The following is a 16,981-nucleotide window of genomic DNA, read 5'->3' as shown; positions in this document are numbered from 1 at the left end:
AATAAAGGTGACTTCACCTTAGCAGATCTCAAACTGTATTATAAAGTAGTAATTATTAAAAAAAAAAAACTGGAACTGGCTAAGAAATAGAATGGTAGATCAGAGAAATAGATTAGGTACACAATATACAATAGTAAACTAAGTAGTAATTTACTGTTTGATAAAATCAAAAATCAAACTTTTTGGAAGAAGAACTCATTGTTTGACAAAAACTATGGGGAAAACTGGAAAGAAGATTGGTAAAAGTAGACATAGACTTAAATCTTGTACTGTATAGCAACAGAAGGACAAAATGGGTGCCTGATTTAAACATAAAGGGTGATATAATAAGCAAATTAGGGGAGAATGAAATAGTTTACCTATCAGATCTATGGATAAATGAAGAACTTATAACCAAAAAAGAGGTAGAGAATATTATGGAATGCAAAACGGATAAATTTAATTACATTAAATTAAAAAGGTTTTGCACAAACAAAAGCAATTCAGCCAAGATTGGAAGGAAAGAAGAAAACTGGGGCGAAATTTCACAACAATGTATAAAATATAGAGAGAAGTCATTAGATTCATAAAAATACAAGTCATTCCCTAATTGACAAATGGTCAAAAAATATGAATAGGAAGCTTTCAGGTGAAGAAATCAGAGCTATATAAAGTCATATGAAAAAAAAGTTCTCAATCACTGTTAATAAGAAACACACAAATTAAAACAACCCTGAGGTACCAACTCATGTCTATCACATTGGCTAATATTACAAATAAGGAAAATGACAAATGTTGGATGGGCTATGGGAAAACTGGGTGTTCAATGCACTTTTGGTGGAGTTGTAACTGATTGAATGATTCTGGGAGTGCACTTACAAACTACATGCAGAGGACAACCAAACTGTGTATACCCTTTGATTCAGAAATACCACTACTAGACCTGTATCCCAAAGATAAAGGGAAAGGACCTGTATACACAAAAAAATTATATCAGCACCTTTTTTGTGGCAAAGAATTAGAAATTGAGGGGATGCCCATCAATTGGGGAGTGAATGAACAAATTGTGGTGGAATACAATTGTGGTATAAGAAATGCTGAGGAGCAGAGCCAAGATGGTGGAGTGAGAGCACGGACTCACCTTAGTTCTACCACACATTTCTTCAGATACCTCTAGAAGAAGAATCTGAACAAATTTTGGAGTGGCAGAATCCACTAGGAGACAGAATATGACAGATTTCTAGCCCAGGACAGCCCAGAAGCTTGATGGGAAGAATCTGTTACACAAGCCTGGGGGAATGCAGAGAGCACAGGCTGCCCCAACTTAGACCCTGCCACAGCAGAGCCAAGCAGGAACTACCAGGGTAGCCTGAAGCAGAAGTAATAGTGTGGGTTCTAACATATCAGCACAGGACAGGAGTCCAGCAGAACTGAGTGAGAGAGAAGTATCGAACCCCCACTAACAGCAGCAGCCACCACTGATACCATCAGCCCACAGAATAAATGTTTGAATTTCACCTCTGGGATCCAAGATGGCAGAGTGAATTGTGAGTGCTCTCCCCCCCACCCCACTTGTTGATCTTGAGAAACCCAGAGAATATTTCCCCAGGAAATGTCCTTGGAATCAGTCGAAGGGGTAAACAGTCTCTCAGCTCGGGAGGCTAGGAAAATTGCCAAGGAGAGTCCCTCTTGTTGTGGCTGAAGGGGACCAGTGCAGAAAAGGAGCTGTTCCAGACAGCCCCACCTCAGAGATCTAGGAGGATATTCTGAGCCCCAAGGGGGTGGTGCCTGTAAGCATCAACACCAGGACCCATGGTGTGAAAGTACAGCCTTGGGAACTGGGCAGATACCAGTGGAGATGGGGTTGCACCAACTGCTGAACCTACTTGTGCTCTAGCTCAACCTCCTGCACTCAGACCAACCCTCCCCTACACTTCATGCAGATAGCTTTAGGGTAACTCTGGGGAAACTCAGAAAGTTTGGCCTCTGCCTTGGCACACCAGTCAGCTCAGCACCAGGGAAGTTGCAGCATTCTAGCTTCTAGCTGAAAGAACAAGAGGTCACAACACATAAGGCCTCAAGTTCTAAGCTTAAGAAACATGGGAAAGAGCCTCCTGTGTCCCAGAAGCAGAGACCTACTTTAAAAACTGGTGAAAAAAAAAAGGCAATCATCATGATCAAGAAGCAAACCAGAAAAGACCATAGAATCTTACTATGGGGACAAAGACCAAAATACAAATACAGAAGAGGTCAGCATTGACCTCCCATTTGAAACCTCAGAAGGGAATATGAACTGGTCTCAAGCGCAAAGAACATTTTTGGAAGAGCTCAGGAAGGATTTTAAAAACCAAATTAGAGAGGTAGAAGAAAAACTGACCAATGATTTTTTAAAAAGGAAAGAATTAAAAAGGAAAATTGGACAAATGAATAAGGAATAGAAAGCCTAACTGAAACAAATGGACAAATGGAAAAGGAGATGCAAAAGTTACTTGAAGAAAACAATGTATTAAAAATAACAGTTGGGCAAGTAGAAGCTAATGATTTTATGAGACATTAAAAATCAGTCAAACAGAATCTAAAAAATGAAAAAGTAGAAGAAAATGTAAAATATCTCTTTGGAAAAACAACTGAACTGGAAAACAGATCTAGGAGAGAAAAATCTAAGAATTATTGATCTGCCAGAAGTCTATGATGGAAAAAAGAATCTGGACAATATGTTCCAAGAAATCATCAAGGAAAACTTCCCTGGTGTCCTAGATCCAGAATCCACCAATTATCTCCTAAAAGAGATCCCAAACTGAAAATGCCAAGGAATGTTGTTGCTAAATTCTAGAACTATCAAGTTAAGGAGAAAATACTGCAAGTAACCAGAAAGAGACAATTCAAATATCAAGGACCTACAGTCAGGATCACACAGGATCTTGTAGCTTCTACATTAAAAGATCAGAGGGGGCAGTGTCTCGCATGTGTGGTGAGTGCAGCAAGGGGTTTCTGGGTTGGTGGCTTGTGCCACATATTCCAAGCTTGGGTCACGTCTCACAAGCTGCACACAATGATAATTTTCAGCAGCCTCGCCTTCCTCTTGGGTGCCACCTTCTACCTCATCTGTTTCTGGCCCCTAATGAAGACCAAGGAGTACAAGCTGTAATGAGCCATAAACCAGGCTGATATTATCCAAACAGATGTGCAGCCACCAGGATTAACAGTGTGGTCTGATCCATTTGGAAGGAAGTGAAGAGGTTTGTGCCTTATGTGAATGAGAAAATAAACATCTTCATGAACTGGTCTCAAGAAAATATAAATCATCTCTACAGATAACTCAAGAAGACATAATTTTATAATGGAGTAAATATTAGTAGTTTCCACAGATATTAATTCCAAGAATTAATATTAAATTTTTCTAAAGTTTCAAAACACTATTAATGCCAGTTACACTATTAAGAAGTTGGGAGGGGGAGGTGAATTTGTTAACTAAACCTCTCCATTCCATGTAGAAAATAGACCTATTTATTATTCAGTCTTTACAACCCAAGAGTTATGATTTAAATATGGGAAGTAAGTACACTTGGGAAGATCTTTTTAGTGTCTTGTGTGCTGTCATTTCTAAAATAAAATACTAAAATATCTTTCTGGGATGTGAAAATGTCAGAGTCAAGAAAACAGTTTTGGACTCTGCCCTGTGCTGTTTATTAACAAGCACAGTACATCTGAGTCATGTCTTGTTGAAGACTATTTAGTTTTTGAATGTAAATATGAAGTAATTTAATGAGAGGTAACATGATTTAGTGGAAAGAATATTGGATTTTCAGTCAGAATACTTGGATTTGAATTTCAACTTTCCTACTTTTCAGATATATGACACTAGATCTTTTCTAGATCTGTTTCTCCTTGTAAAAATGGGTGAATTGGACCAGATAAGCCAGTCCCTTCCAGCTCTAATATTCTATGATTAAGTTACTTTGCATGCATGGAAGAAGTAGATGTAGGATTAATACAAGTGTAAATGTGTACATTAAAATCATTTGCTTAATTTAAAAAAAAATAATCAGAGTTATTGGAATATGATCTTCCATAAGGCCAAGGAGCTGCTACTACAACCAAGGATCAATCACCCAGCAAACTATTTACATTCCTATAAGGGAGGATGATACTTCTTAATCTTGAGAATTGTATATTTATTATGATATTAAAAAGATAGATAGAGGGAGTGGGTATAAATTACCTGATATGATGATAAAAAACGTGATTTAAGGGTGCAAAGTGATTGTAACAGGAGATGAGAAAAGGAGGAGAAAGAAAAAGGTAAATTGCTTCACAGGAAAAGGCACAACAATATAGAGTAGAAGGAAAGAGGAAAGGGAGATGAGTACTGGTTGGGATTTACTGTCATCTGATTTGGTTCAAAGAGGGAACAACATATTCAGTTAAGTATAGAAATCTAACTAGCTCTATAGGCAGTAGGAGAGGAAAGGGGAAAGAAAAGGGAAGGGAGGTTAAAATGGAGGGAAAAAGTAGTAAGAGAAAGGAGGAATAAAAAGGAGGGGGGCTGACAGGAGGGATGGAAGACTAAGAGAGATGGTGGTCAAAAATAAAACTTTATCATGGAGGGGAAAGGAGAACTAAAAGCATAAACAGGAGGAAATAGGATGGATAGAAATTTACAAATAGTAATCACAACTGTGAATATGAATGGGATGAACTCTTCCATAAAATGTAGGTAGCAGAATGAATTAAAAACCATAATCCAACAATATTGTTTACAAGAAACACATCTGAAACAGGGGGATATACACAGGGTAAAGATAAAAGGTTAGAGCAGAACATATTATGCTTCAGCTTATGTAAAAAACAAACAAAGCAGGGGTAGCAATCCTAATCTCAGACAAAAGCAAAAGTAGAAATAGATCTAATCAAAAGAGACAAGGAAGGAAATTATATCCTCCTAAAAGGCACCAAAGACAATGAAGTAATATCATTACAAAACATATATGCTCCAGAGCTGGGAACCTTTCTGCATCCTCACTTCTCCCCCACCTGCCTGATTGTGGCTTAGCCCAGCCCAGCCTAGCCCAGCCCAACCCCTCTCTGTTCGGTGCACCTCTGTGCAGCACAGCCCAGTGGATCTGGACTCAGTGCCTTGCAGCGCATCTGCAGCCCAGCCTAGCCTCGCCTCCTCTAGCCTAGCACCATGGCAGATGCTTTTGTGAGCACCTGGAAGCTGATTAACAGCAAGAACTTCGATGACTACATGAAATCCATCGGTGTTGGCTTTGCCACAAGGCAGGTGGCCAACATGATCAAGCCCACCACCATCATCGACGTCAGTGGGGACACCATCACTCTGCAGACTCAGCGCACTTTCAAGAACACTGAGATCTCCTTCAAGCTGGGAGCACAGTTTGATGAGACAACAGCTGATGACAGGAAGGTCAAGTCTCTCCTCACACTGGATGGAGGCAAACTTGTCCATGTCCCGAAGTGGGATGGGCAGGAGACAACACTCATTAGGGAGCTACAGGATGGCAAGTTCATTCTGACACTAACCCACTGCAGTGCAGTCTGCATTAGGACCTACAAGGAGGCATCTTGAAGCCCACATAGTCACCTGCTCTGCCTACGGCTACCACCGAACTCACCACCAGATTGCCTCATTTGTCACCCGTCCCCCTCCCCACCCCAGTGTTTTGTACCAATTGACTCTGGTCAAGGAATCCTCCAGAAATGGAAACCATGCTGCTGTCCTGTCCCAGTTGAAGCACATTCTGGCATTCTGTATTTTTTTTAAACTGTCTCTGACACCTTGTCCCAAGTCAATAAAGCAGATCCCACTCAGTCCCTCAAAACAAACAAACAAACAAACAAACAAAAACCATATATGCTCCAAGTGGTATAACATCCAAATTCTTAGAGGAAAAGTTAAGGGAGTTACATGAAGAAACAAACAGCAAAACTATACTTGTGGGGGACCTCAACCTCCCCCTCCCTGAACTTGATAAATCCAACCTCAAACTAAACAAGAAAGAAGTTAAGGAGGTGACTAAAACTCTGGATAAAGTAGATATGATGGATCTCTGAAGAAAACTGAAAGGGGATAAAAAAGAATATACCTTTTTCTTAGTGGTATATGGCACATATACAAAAATTGACCATGTACTAGGGAATAAAAACAATTCAGGGAAGAAAGGCAGAGATGGTTAAAGCATCCTTCTCAGATCATAATGCAATAAAAATAATATATAATAAAAGAAGATGGAAAGAAAGACCAAAAATTAATTGGAAACTAAATAATCAAATTCTAAAGAATGAGTAGATTAAACAACAAACCATAGAAACAATCAACGACTTCATTCAAGAGAATGATAATAATGAGACAACCTACCAAACCTTATGGGACACCGCAAAAGTAGTTCTTAGAGCAAGTTTTATATCTTTGAGTGCCTACATGAATAAAATACAGAAAGAGGAAATCAATGAATTAGGCATGCAGATGAAAAACCTAGAAAAAGAACAAATTGAAAATCCTCAAGTAAAGACCAAATTAGAAATCCTGAAAACCAAAGGAGAGATTAACAAAATTGAAATTATGAAAACTATTGAACAGATAAACAAAACTAAGAGTTGATTTTATGAAAAAAAACAATAAAACTGATAAACTTTTGGTCAATTTGATTAAAAAAATAAAGAAGAAAACCAAATTACTAATATCAAAAATGAAAAGGGTGAACTCACCTCCAGTGAGGAAGAAATTAAAATAATAATAATAAATTACTTTGACCAATTGTATGTCCAGAAATTTGACAATCTAAATAAGATGGATGATTATTTTAAAAGATATAAATTGCCCAGATTAATGGAAGAGGAAGTTGAATACTTAAATAACCTAATCTCAGAAAAAGAAATTGAACAGTTATCAATGAACTCCCTAGGAAAAAATCTCCAGGGCCAGATAGATTCACAAGTGAATTCTATCAAATCTTTAAAGAAAAGTTAATTCCAATACTATATAGACTATTTGGGAAAATTGGGGAAGGAGTCCTCCCAAATTCATTTTATGACACAAATATGGTTTTGATAGCTAAATCAGGAAGAGCCAAAACAGAGAAAGAAAACTATAGACCAATTTCTCTAATGAATATAGATGGAAAAATTTTGAATGAAATTTTAGCAAAAAGAAATAAGCAATTTATCATGAGAATAATACATTATGATCAGGTAATATTTATTCCAGGAATGCAGGGCTGGTTCAATATTAGGAAAATTATTAACATTATTGGTCATATTAACAACAAAACTAACAGAAACCACATGGTTATCTCAATAGATGCAGAAAAAACTTTTGACAAAATACAACAACCATTTCTATTGAAAACACTGGAGAAAACTGGAATAAATGGAACTTTCCATATGATAATAAGCAGTATCTACCTAAAACCTTCAGTAAGCATTATATGCAATGGGGATAGGCTAGATGCATTTCCAATAAGATCAGGAGTGACATAAGGATGTTCATTATCGCCACTGTTATTCAATATGGTACTACAAATGTTAGCTTCAGAAAGAAGAGAAGAAAAAGAAATCGAAGGAATTAGAACAAGCAAAGAAGAAACTGTTATCACTTTTTGCAGATGATATACTTAGGGAATCCTAGAGAATTAAGTAAAAAAAAACTACTTGAACTAGTAAATAACTTTGGCAAAGTTGCAGGTTATGAAATAAACCCACATAAATCATCAGCATGTCTATATATTACTAACAAAGTTCAACTGCAAGAGATACACAGAGGAATCCCATTTAAAACTATGGTAGATACCATAAAATATCTGGGAGTCTACCTGTCAAAACAAACCCAGGGACTATATGAACACAATTACAAACCACTTTTCACACAAATAAAATCAGATATAAGTAAATGGGAAAACATCAGTTGTCCATAGGTAAGACTAGCTAATAAAATAAAAATGACAATTCTACTTAAATTAATTTACTTTTTCAGTGCCATTCTAACCAAACTACCAGAAAATTATTTTCTAGAGCTAGAAAAAAATAATATCAAAATTCATCTGGAAGGAGAAAAGGTCCTGAATATCAAGGGAATTAATGAAAAGAAGTGCTTGGGAATGTGGCCTAGTCCTACCACATTTCAAATTGTATTATAAACAGCGATCATCAAAACCACTTGGTACTGGCTAAAAAATAGAGGGGTAGACTCAAGACACAGTAGTCAATTAATTTAGCAGTCTACTCTTTGATAAACCCAAGGACCCCAGGTTCTGGCATAAGAACTCACTATATCACAACTGCTGGGAAAACTGGATAACAGTGTGGCAGGAACTGGGCATATACCAGTGCCTGACATGGTATTCAAGAATCAAGTCCAAATGGAGACCTGATCTATGTATAAAAATTGATGCTGTAAACAAATTAGGGGTGCAAGAAATAGTATATTTGTCAGATTTATAGAGAATGGAGAAATTTTTGACCAAACAAGAGGTAGAGAACATTATGAAGTAAAAAGAGGATAATTTTGATTATATTACATTGAAAAGCTTTTGCACAAACAAATCGAATGTAACCAAGATAAGGAGGGAAGCAGAAAACTGGGAAAGGATTTTTTTCAACTAGTGTCTGTGATAAAGGCCTCATTTCTAAAATACATAGAGAACTGAGTCAAATTTACAAGAATACAAGTCATTTCCCAATTGGTAAATGCTCAAAGGATATGAACAGGCAGTTTTCAGAGGAAGAAACTAAAACTATCTATCATCATGTGAAAAAATGCTTTAGGGAAGGAGCCAAGATGGCAGAGTAGAAAGATACACATATGCTAGCTCCTAACCCACAGCCCATAAAATACCTGTAAGGAAGAACTCCCAACAAATTCTGGAGCAACATAAGGCACAGACAATGGAGCAGAGGAGATTTCTGTTCCAGAGAGACCTGAAAAACTGACATGAAAGGTCGGGTATGCACCAGACCTGGGGCAGAGCCCAGCCCTGACTTGGCCGCGCAGCACCGTGAGGAGCAGATCTGAGCAGGTTTCAGGGACAGAATCTCCAGCAGCAGCACAGGTCCCTCCACCCACAGGAGCCAGAGGTCAGTGAGAGGGTCTTTTCAGCTTGCCAACAGGGGAGCTGGGTGTCTCCATAACCCAGGCCCCCTTGGGAGGCAGCAGTGGAAGCAGCAGTGGACAGGGGCTCCCAAAGCAGGCAGGAGCTCGGATCCACTGTTGAAGGTCTTCACATAAACCCCCTGAGGGAACTGAGCGCTGTATGGTGGCCCTGCCCTTACCCCAGCAGCTGAACTTAATCTCACACTGAATAGCAGCCCCGCCCCCACAAAAAGCCCTGAGGCTGGGAAGCAGCATTTGAATCTCAGCCCCCAAGCACTAAGGGGAAAAAAAATAAGATCATAGAAGGTTACTTTCTTGGTGAACAGATATCTCCTCCCATTCATTCAGATGAGGAAGAACAATGCTTACCATCAGGGAAAGACATAGAAGTCAAGGTTTCTGTATCCCAAACATCCAAAATAAATATTCAGTGGGCTCAGGCCATGGAAGAGCTCAAAAAGGATTAAGAAAATCAAGTTAGAGAGGTGGAAGAAAAACTGGGAAGAGAAATGAGAGACATGAAAGAAAAGCATGAAAAGCAGATCAACACCCTGCTAAAGGAGACCCCAAAAAATGCTGAAGAAAATAACACTTTGAAAAATAGGCTAACTCAATTGGCAAAAGAAGTTCAAAAAGCCAATGAGGAGAAGAAAGCTTTAAAAGCAGAATTAGCCAAGTGGAAAAGGAGGTTCAAAACCTCATTAAAGAAAACAGTTCTTTAAAAATTACAGTGGAACAGATGGAGGCTAATGACTTTATGAGAAACCAAGAAATCACAAAACAAAACCAAAAGAATGAAAAAATGGAAGATAATGTGAAATATCTCATTGGAAAAACAACTGACCTGGAAAATAGATCCAGGAGAGACAATTTAAAAATTATGGGACTACCTGAAAGCCATGATCAAAAAAAGAGCTTAGACATCATCTTTCACAAACTTATCAAGGAAAACTGCCCTGATATTCTAGAACCAGAGGGCAAAATAAGTATTCAAGGAATCCACAGATCACTGCCTGAAAGAGATCCAAAAAGAGAAACTCCTAGGAATATTGTGGCCAAATTCCAGAATTCCCTGGTCAAGGAGAAAATATTGCAAGCAGCTAGAAAGAAACAATTCAAGTATTGTGGAAATACAATCAGGATAACACAAGATCTGGCAGCTTCTACATTAAGGGATCAAAGGGCATGGAATATAGTGTTCCAGAAGTCATAGGAACTAGGACTAAAACCAAGAATCACCTATCCAGCAAAAGTGAGTATAATACTTCAGGGAAAAAAAATGGTCTTTGAATGAAATAGAGGACTTTCAAGCATTCTTGATGAAAAGACCAGAGCTGAAAAGAAAATTTGACTTTCAAACACAAGAATGAAGAGAAGCATGAAAAGGTAAACAGCAAAGAGAAGTCATAAGGGACTTACTAAAGTTGAACTGTTTACATTGCTACATGGAAAAACAATATTTGTAACTCTTGACATTTTTCAGTATCTGGGTAGTTGGTGGGATTACACACACACACACACACACACACACACACACGCACGCACACACACAGCATGGAGTGAATTGAAGAGGATGGGATCATACCTTAAAAAAATGAAATTAAGTGGTGAGAGAGAAATATATTGGGAGGAGAAAGGAAGAAGTGGAAAGGAGCAAATTATCTCTCATAAAAGAGGGAAGCAAAACACGTTTTAGTGGAGGGAAAAAGAGGGGAGGTGAGAGAAAAACATGAAGTTTGCTCTCATTACATTCGACTCAAGGAAGGAATAAAATGCCCACTCATTTTGGTATGAAAACCTATCTTACAATACAGCAAAGTGGGGGAGAAGGGGATAAAGAGGGTGGGTGGGATGATGGAAGGGAAGGCAATGGGAGGAGGGAGCAATTAGAAGTCAACACTCTTGGAGAGGGACAGGATCAAAAGAGAGAATAGAAGCAATGAGGGGCAGGATAGGATGGAGGGAAATATAGTTAGTCTTACACAACACGAATATTATGGAAGTCATTTGCAAAACTACACAGATATGGCCTATATTGAATTGCTTGCCTTCCAAAGAGGAATGGGTAGGGAGGGATGGATGAAGAGAAGTTGGAACTCAAAGTTTTAGGAACAACTGTCGAGTACTGTTCTTCCTACTAGGAGATAAGAAATACAGGTAATGGGGTATAGAGAGTTATCTGGCCCTACAGGACAAAAGAGAGGATGGGAACAAGGGAGGGGAGGGATGATAGAGGAGAGGGCAGATTGGTGATAGGGGCAATTGGAATGCTTGGTGTTTTGGGGTTGGGGGAGGGGACAGATGGGGAGAAAATTTGGAACCCAAAATTTTGTGAAAATGATTGTTAAAAGTTAAATAAATAAAATTAATGTCAAAAAAAATAAAAAATGCTCTAAATCACTATTCATTAGAGAGACACAAATCAAAACAATTCTGAGGTACCACATCACACCTATCAGATTGGCCAACATGGCAAAACAGGAAGATGATAAATGTTGGAGAAGATGTGGGAGAGTTGCAACACTAATTCATTGTTGATGGAGCTGTGAGCTTATCCAACAATCTGGAGAGCAATTTGGAGCTATGCCCAAAGGGCTACAGAAATGTGCGTATCCTTTGACCCAGCAATATTGCTTCTAGGACTGTATCCCAAAGACATCACAAAAACAGGGAAAGGTTCCATATGTACAAAAACATTTATAGCAGCCTTTTTGTGGTGGCCAAGAACTGGAATTAAAGGAGATGGCTATCAACTGGAGAATGACTGCACAAGTTGTGTTATATGAATGCAATGGCATACTATTTTGCTATAAGAAATGATGAACAGAAGGACTTCAGAGAAGCCTGGAAGGACTTATATGAACTGATGCTGAGTGAAATGAACAGAACCAGGAGATCGTTGTACACAGTAACAGTCACAGTGTACAAGGACTGTTTCTAATAAACTTAGCCCTCCACAGCAATGCAAGGACCTAAAAGATTCCCAAACGACTCGAGGTAAAATGTCATCCACATCCAGAGAAAGAACTATGGAATCGGAACATAGAATAAAGCAGACTATTTTCTCCTGTGTTATGTTTTGTTTTGATTTGATTTTTCTCATAGTTTCTCCAATTCATTTTTATTCTTCTATGCAACATGACTGACATGAAAATGTGTTTAACAGGAATGTATGTATAGAACACATATAGGACTGCATACTGTCTGAGGGAGGGGGAGAAAATTTAAAACTTATGGAAGAGATTGTTGAAAACTGAAAACAAATAAATTAATAAAATAAATAAAAGATTGAAGGTAAAAAAAAGAAATTTTGAGCAGGGCACTTTTAAAAAAACCTGCAAAGATTTTCATGAATGAATGCAAAGCAAAGTGAGGAAAACAAAGAAAACATTGTACCCGGTAACAGCAATATTATACGATGACCAACTGTGAATGACTTCACAATTCTCAACAACACAATAATCTGTGATGATTTTGAAGTACTAATTTTAAAAAATGTTTTTCACCCACAGAAAGAACTTAAAGAGTGTGAATAAAGATTAAAGCATACTTTTAACTTTTTCTTTGGGATGTTTCGGTGTATGTTTTCTCTCACAACATGACTCATATAGCAACATATTTTGCATGACTACACATGTATAACCTGTATCAAATTGCTCGCCTTCTCAAGGAGGGCTGGAAGTGAGAATTTTGATAAGAAAACTTGGAATTCAAAATTTTTTTTAAATAAATGTTTAAAAAATTTATATGTAATTGGAAAAAATACAATAGCTTTTTAAAAAAGAAAAAGTAAGATTCTCTAAGTCTTGGGGGTGGGATATAAAGGGAAAAGGGGAAGGGAACAAGTATTTATTGAGCACCCATTATGTACCAGGAATTCTGCTAAGCACTTAATAAATATTATCTCTTTTGATCTTCATAACCACCCTAGGAAATAGTCACTATTATTATCTCCATTTTATATTGAAGAAACTGAGACAAGTAGAAGTTAAGTCATTTTCTCAGGGTTACAGAGCTAGTCAAGTGTCTGATACCACATTTGAACTCAGTTTTTCAGGTCCATGACTCTACCACTTCAGGATCTAAAGAAAGTCATTGTTGTATATTGAACTTTTAGTCCCCTAAATTCCAAACTTATTTCAGACAAACTTCTGTTTCATCACATATCCTTCATCTTGCCCTTGTGAAGCTGATTTTTTTACCACAAAAGTAAAAATTTACAGTTATCCATATTTCATCTTATCAGAATCCTTTTGGATCCTGACTCTGCATCACATATGTTAGCTTTCCTTCTAGCTTTTTTCACTTGGCTCTGATTTAGATCTTTCAGCTTCTCAATCACTCTATGTACAACTATTCAATCTTATAGTTTAAATGTCTGAGCTCCTGGCTACTGAGCTGAGACCTAAACTATCCCTTCCCACCTTCTGGATGTAGTGTTTCATCAAATACATTATTACTAGCTTCTCTCCATGAGTGGTTTTCTCCGAGCTGACATTCATCACCTCACTTGCTTCTTTGACTGGGTAGCTGATACTTTTCCTTAGACAGTACCTTTCTATACTCATTTAGTTAATTATTAATCAGTCGTATTGGTTCTATAATTCTCAATGCCCAAATCTATGGGATCTGATCTTTGGCTTTAGAGCCTAATAGAAACCAATTGTAAATTTAACTTCTGAAATAAATCATAATCTACATTAATTGGAGTTTTCTGTTGACATGACGGGGATGAAACATTAGATGCTTTTTAGTTTCCATAGAAGAATTCTGGGGTACATAAGCAAAAAAGATGATCTGAGATGATGTGATATACTGTGGAGCTAGTATAGTTTCAAATTCTGAATCTTCATTAACCTGGAAGGAGAAAAAAAAGAATACAATATTTTAAACATTCTCCCTTTTATATTTAAATATAAATGAAAAGCATTTTGCATTTTATAATTATATAATGTCATCATTCAGAACAATTGTTTCATGAGTAACACCTGCTGATCCTTCTATTGAATATATTTTGCCTGGATTCCTTATGTGGGCAAGAAACTGCATATATCCTTGGTGAAGAGTAAAGGAAACTTTCCATCTCCTCTCTTCTCATAATCTCTTTTAAGACTGGGATTCTGAAAGTATGGGATCACAAGAAAAAATTTATTGAAACTTCACTTACTGGTACACCCTCTATTGTCTATAACAACCTGATTGGGGAGGGTTGGGATTGGAAGGATAGCTTTTAAAAGTATAAATACAAATTTCATGCAAGCAAAATGCTTCTGTGCCTGGAGGATATTGGACACTATTCTTTTGTACTCTTTTTAAGACAGTGTCATGGAGTGGCTGGTGACTTTGCAAAGCCCTCCCTCACTCAAATCCAATTCACTTGCATTTCATGGCATCACCTCCCTGATCTCATGATCCTCTTTGTGAACAAAGATTAGCAATATGGAGTGGCATGTTGAGATTATATTCTTCCATGGGAAAAAGGGACAGAGAATTACCAGATGAAGAAAGTCCATGTACCAATGCAGGTTGGCACCTTCAATAAATTCATAGGACTTTATGTGACTATGGTTTTGTGAAACACTGGCTAGACAACTGGTTTTGTTGCATGATGTTTTATTCAGTGAACTAACTAGAGCTTAGTGATTGCCATAGAGAGGACTCCAAATATAATCCCCTGACTTAAAAGCTACTGTCTCTCCAATGGTGAGGCCTCAGAAAGGCATCCTTAACTCCCCTGTCCCTGACTCTTGGTATAAATGCCTTTTTCCTTAAGGTCAACAAATGCATTTATCCCCATATTTCTTACTGAGGAACTTCTCTAGTTGCTAGCTGCCCCAAAGACCTCTCTTTTCAATCCCGATGCTTTGCTTTTTATCGTATCACTGTTCTAATTCAGTGTTTCATTATTGCTTGGGTAGGTTTGGGGACTGGAGGAAGGAGAGGAAAAATAGTAGAAGCTGGTCCCAGCAGATATATTTACTCTGAGATCCTCCCCCAGATCTCTATGGTAACTCTAGGGAGAAAGAGAAATGCAGACTGAATGGGGGCATATTAAGGAAGTGTTCTCTAATACTATCTGCCCTTATCTGTTCACAACCTGTCTTTCCAACTTCATTGGACTTTATTCTTCTGCCCATACTTGGTGGCCCAGATAGTTGAACTGGCCTTCTTTCTATTCCTCTCACATAACACTCCCTTCCCCATCTTGCTGCTTTTCAAATAGCTGTCACCTAGGCCTCAGAATGTATCCTTTGCTTAAGAACCATCTCAAGCACCATCTTCTATTTGAAATCTTTTCTGATCGCCCTCACAATTAAGAGTGAAGTGATCCTCTACATACCTTAAATTTATTTCTATATTTACATGTTTGTATATATACATATATATATTTCAAATTTATATAATATATGTCATCTAGGTGGTTTAATGGATACAATTCTAGACTTAGAGTAAGAAGAGCTGAGTTCAAATCTCACTTCAGACACTTACTGACCAGATGACCTTAAACAAGGCATACTACTTTTGCTAGTCTCAGCTTTCTCCTCTGTAAAATGAGGACAACACCTATCTCCCTGGATTTTAGGGACAAAATGAGATAACATTTGTAAAGTGCTTTGCAAGCCTTAAAATGCCAAATAAATGTTATTCTTATTATATGTGTACATCCTTCATATATATGTATATATATATATGTATTTTATATATGCATTCAAAATTCTTCAGAGTATGGATCACTCCCATTGTCCTAGGAATCCTAGGGATTTCATTCTTTGTATTTTAATGCCAATATTTAGTCTCAGGCACATAAGGCATGCTTAATGAATAAATACTTGTTGATTGAATGGCTTAACTATCTTTCATTTTTTTAAACATTAGAGTCCTCGAGGAAAATGGAAATGTAAAAGTCAAAAGGAGCAAAGGTAATATAGCAAGAGAAAGTGACTGGGGAAGTCAGGTAAGCTAATTTTTGAAACTGGAAAAATTTCTGATATGGAGAAAATACTAGACTCTGACCCCCAAGGGAGCACCATGTGATCTCTTACAAGACATGCTAGTGGACTGGGACAGTGCAATTGTATCAGTATTGTTACGAGATGTGATGAGAACACTGTGCACTGGGCCACAAGTATATACTGGTTGCACATGTACATCTAATAGTGGGGTGTTGAAGAGGTTAAAGTGTGTGCAGATGTTAGAATTTATCCAGGTATAAAAATTATTAGTTCAGCAAAACTAACCAAAATATCAAAAAGTGTGATATATGCAGCATTCTATACCTATAGCACCCCAACTCTGAAAAAAAGATAAGGAGGTTCACCCTCTTCTTTGGGGTCAAGCTTGGTCATTATAATTTAATAGCTTTCAGTGTCCATTCTTATCTTCTTTCCACTCACACAACTGTATCTGTGTATATTGTTATCCTATTTTTGCACTGTTCATTTTTTCATTAGTTCAGATATGCTTCTCCATGCTTCTCTAGATGCATCATGCCCATAGTTTCTTACAGTACAATTGTTATTTCACAACATTCATGAGCTACATCTTTAGCCATTCCCCAGTTAATAGAGATTCACATTTTTTTCTAGTTTTTTTTTTTTTACTACTAAAATATTTCTATATTTTATATGTTTTTTATATATGGAACTAGCTGATTCTTTTGTCATTGCTTTCTTAGGAACATATGCCTAGCAATGGAATCTATAGGTCAAAGACTATGGACATTTTAGTCATTTTCTTTTCATAATTGTAAATTCCCTTCTAGAATGGCAGAACCAATTTGTAACTCCACTAAAATGTATTTATATGCCTTTGTTTCTACAACTTCAACAACATTTCTTTCGTCATCTTTGCCAAATTATATGGCATTGCAGTGCAACCACAGGTTTGTTTTGA

The 16,981-nt window shown here is 37.4% G+C and overlaps 1 protein-coding gene and 1 pseudogene across 2 annotated transcripts in view; one reads left to right on the top strand and one right to left on the bottom strand.

Moving 5' to 3' along the window:
• The window catches only part of LOC140513412 (cation channel sperm-associated auxiliary subunit beta-like), a 257,769-nt gene that overhangs the window by 87,994 nt on the left and 152,794 nt on the right, over nucleotides 1-16,981 (bottom strand). For both annotated transcript variants that reach the window (XM_072623090.1, XM_072623091.1), the window contains one exon: nucleotides 13,788-13,945. In XM_072623090.1, coding sequence (XP_072479191.1) covers nucleotides 13,788-13,945 — 158 coding nt within the window. The remainder of the gene's footprint in view (nucleotides 1-13,787; nucleotides 13,946-16,981) is intronic.
• Nucleotides 5,014-6,203, top strand: LOC140513353 (fatty acid-binding protein, heart pseudogene; annotated as a pseudogene).

Source organism: Notamacropus eugenii, chromosome 7 (assembly GCF_028372415.1).
Source record: "Notamacropus eugenii isolate mMacEug1 chromosome 7, mMacEug1.pri_v2, whole genome shotgun sequence".
Classification (NCBI taxonomy): Eukaryota; Metazoa; Chordata; class Mammalia; order Diprotodontia; family Macropodidae; genus Notamacropus; species Notamacropus eugenii.
Note: the sequence above shows the minus strand (reverse complement) of the source record. Positions and strands in the feature narration are given on the sequence as shown.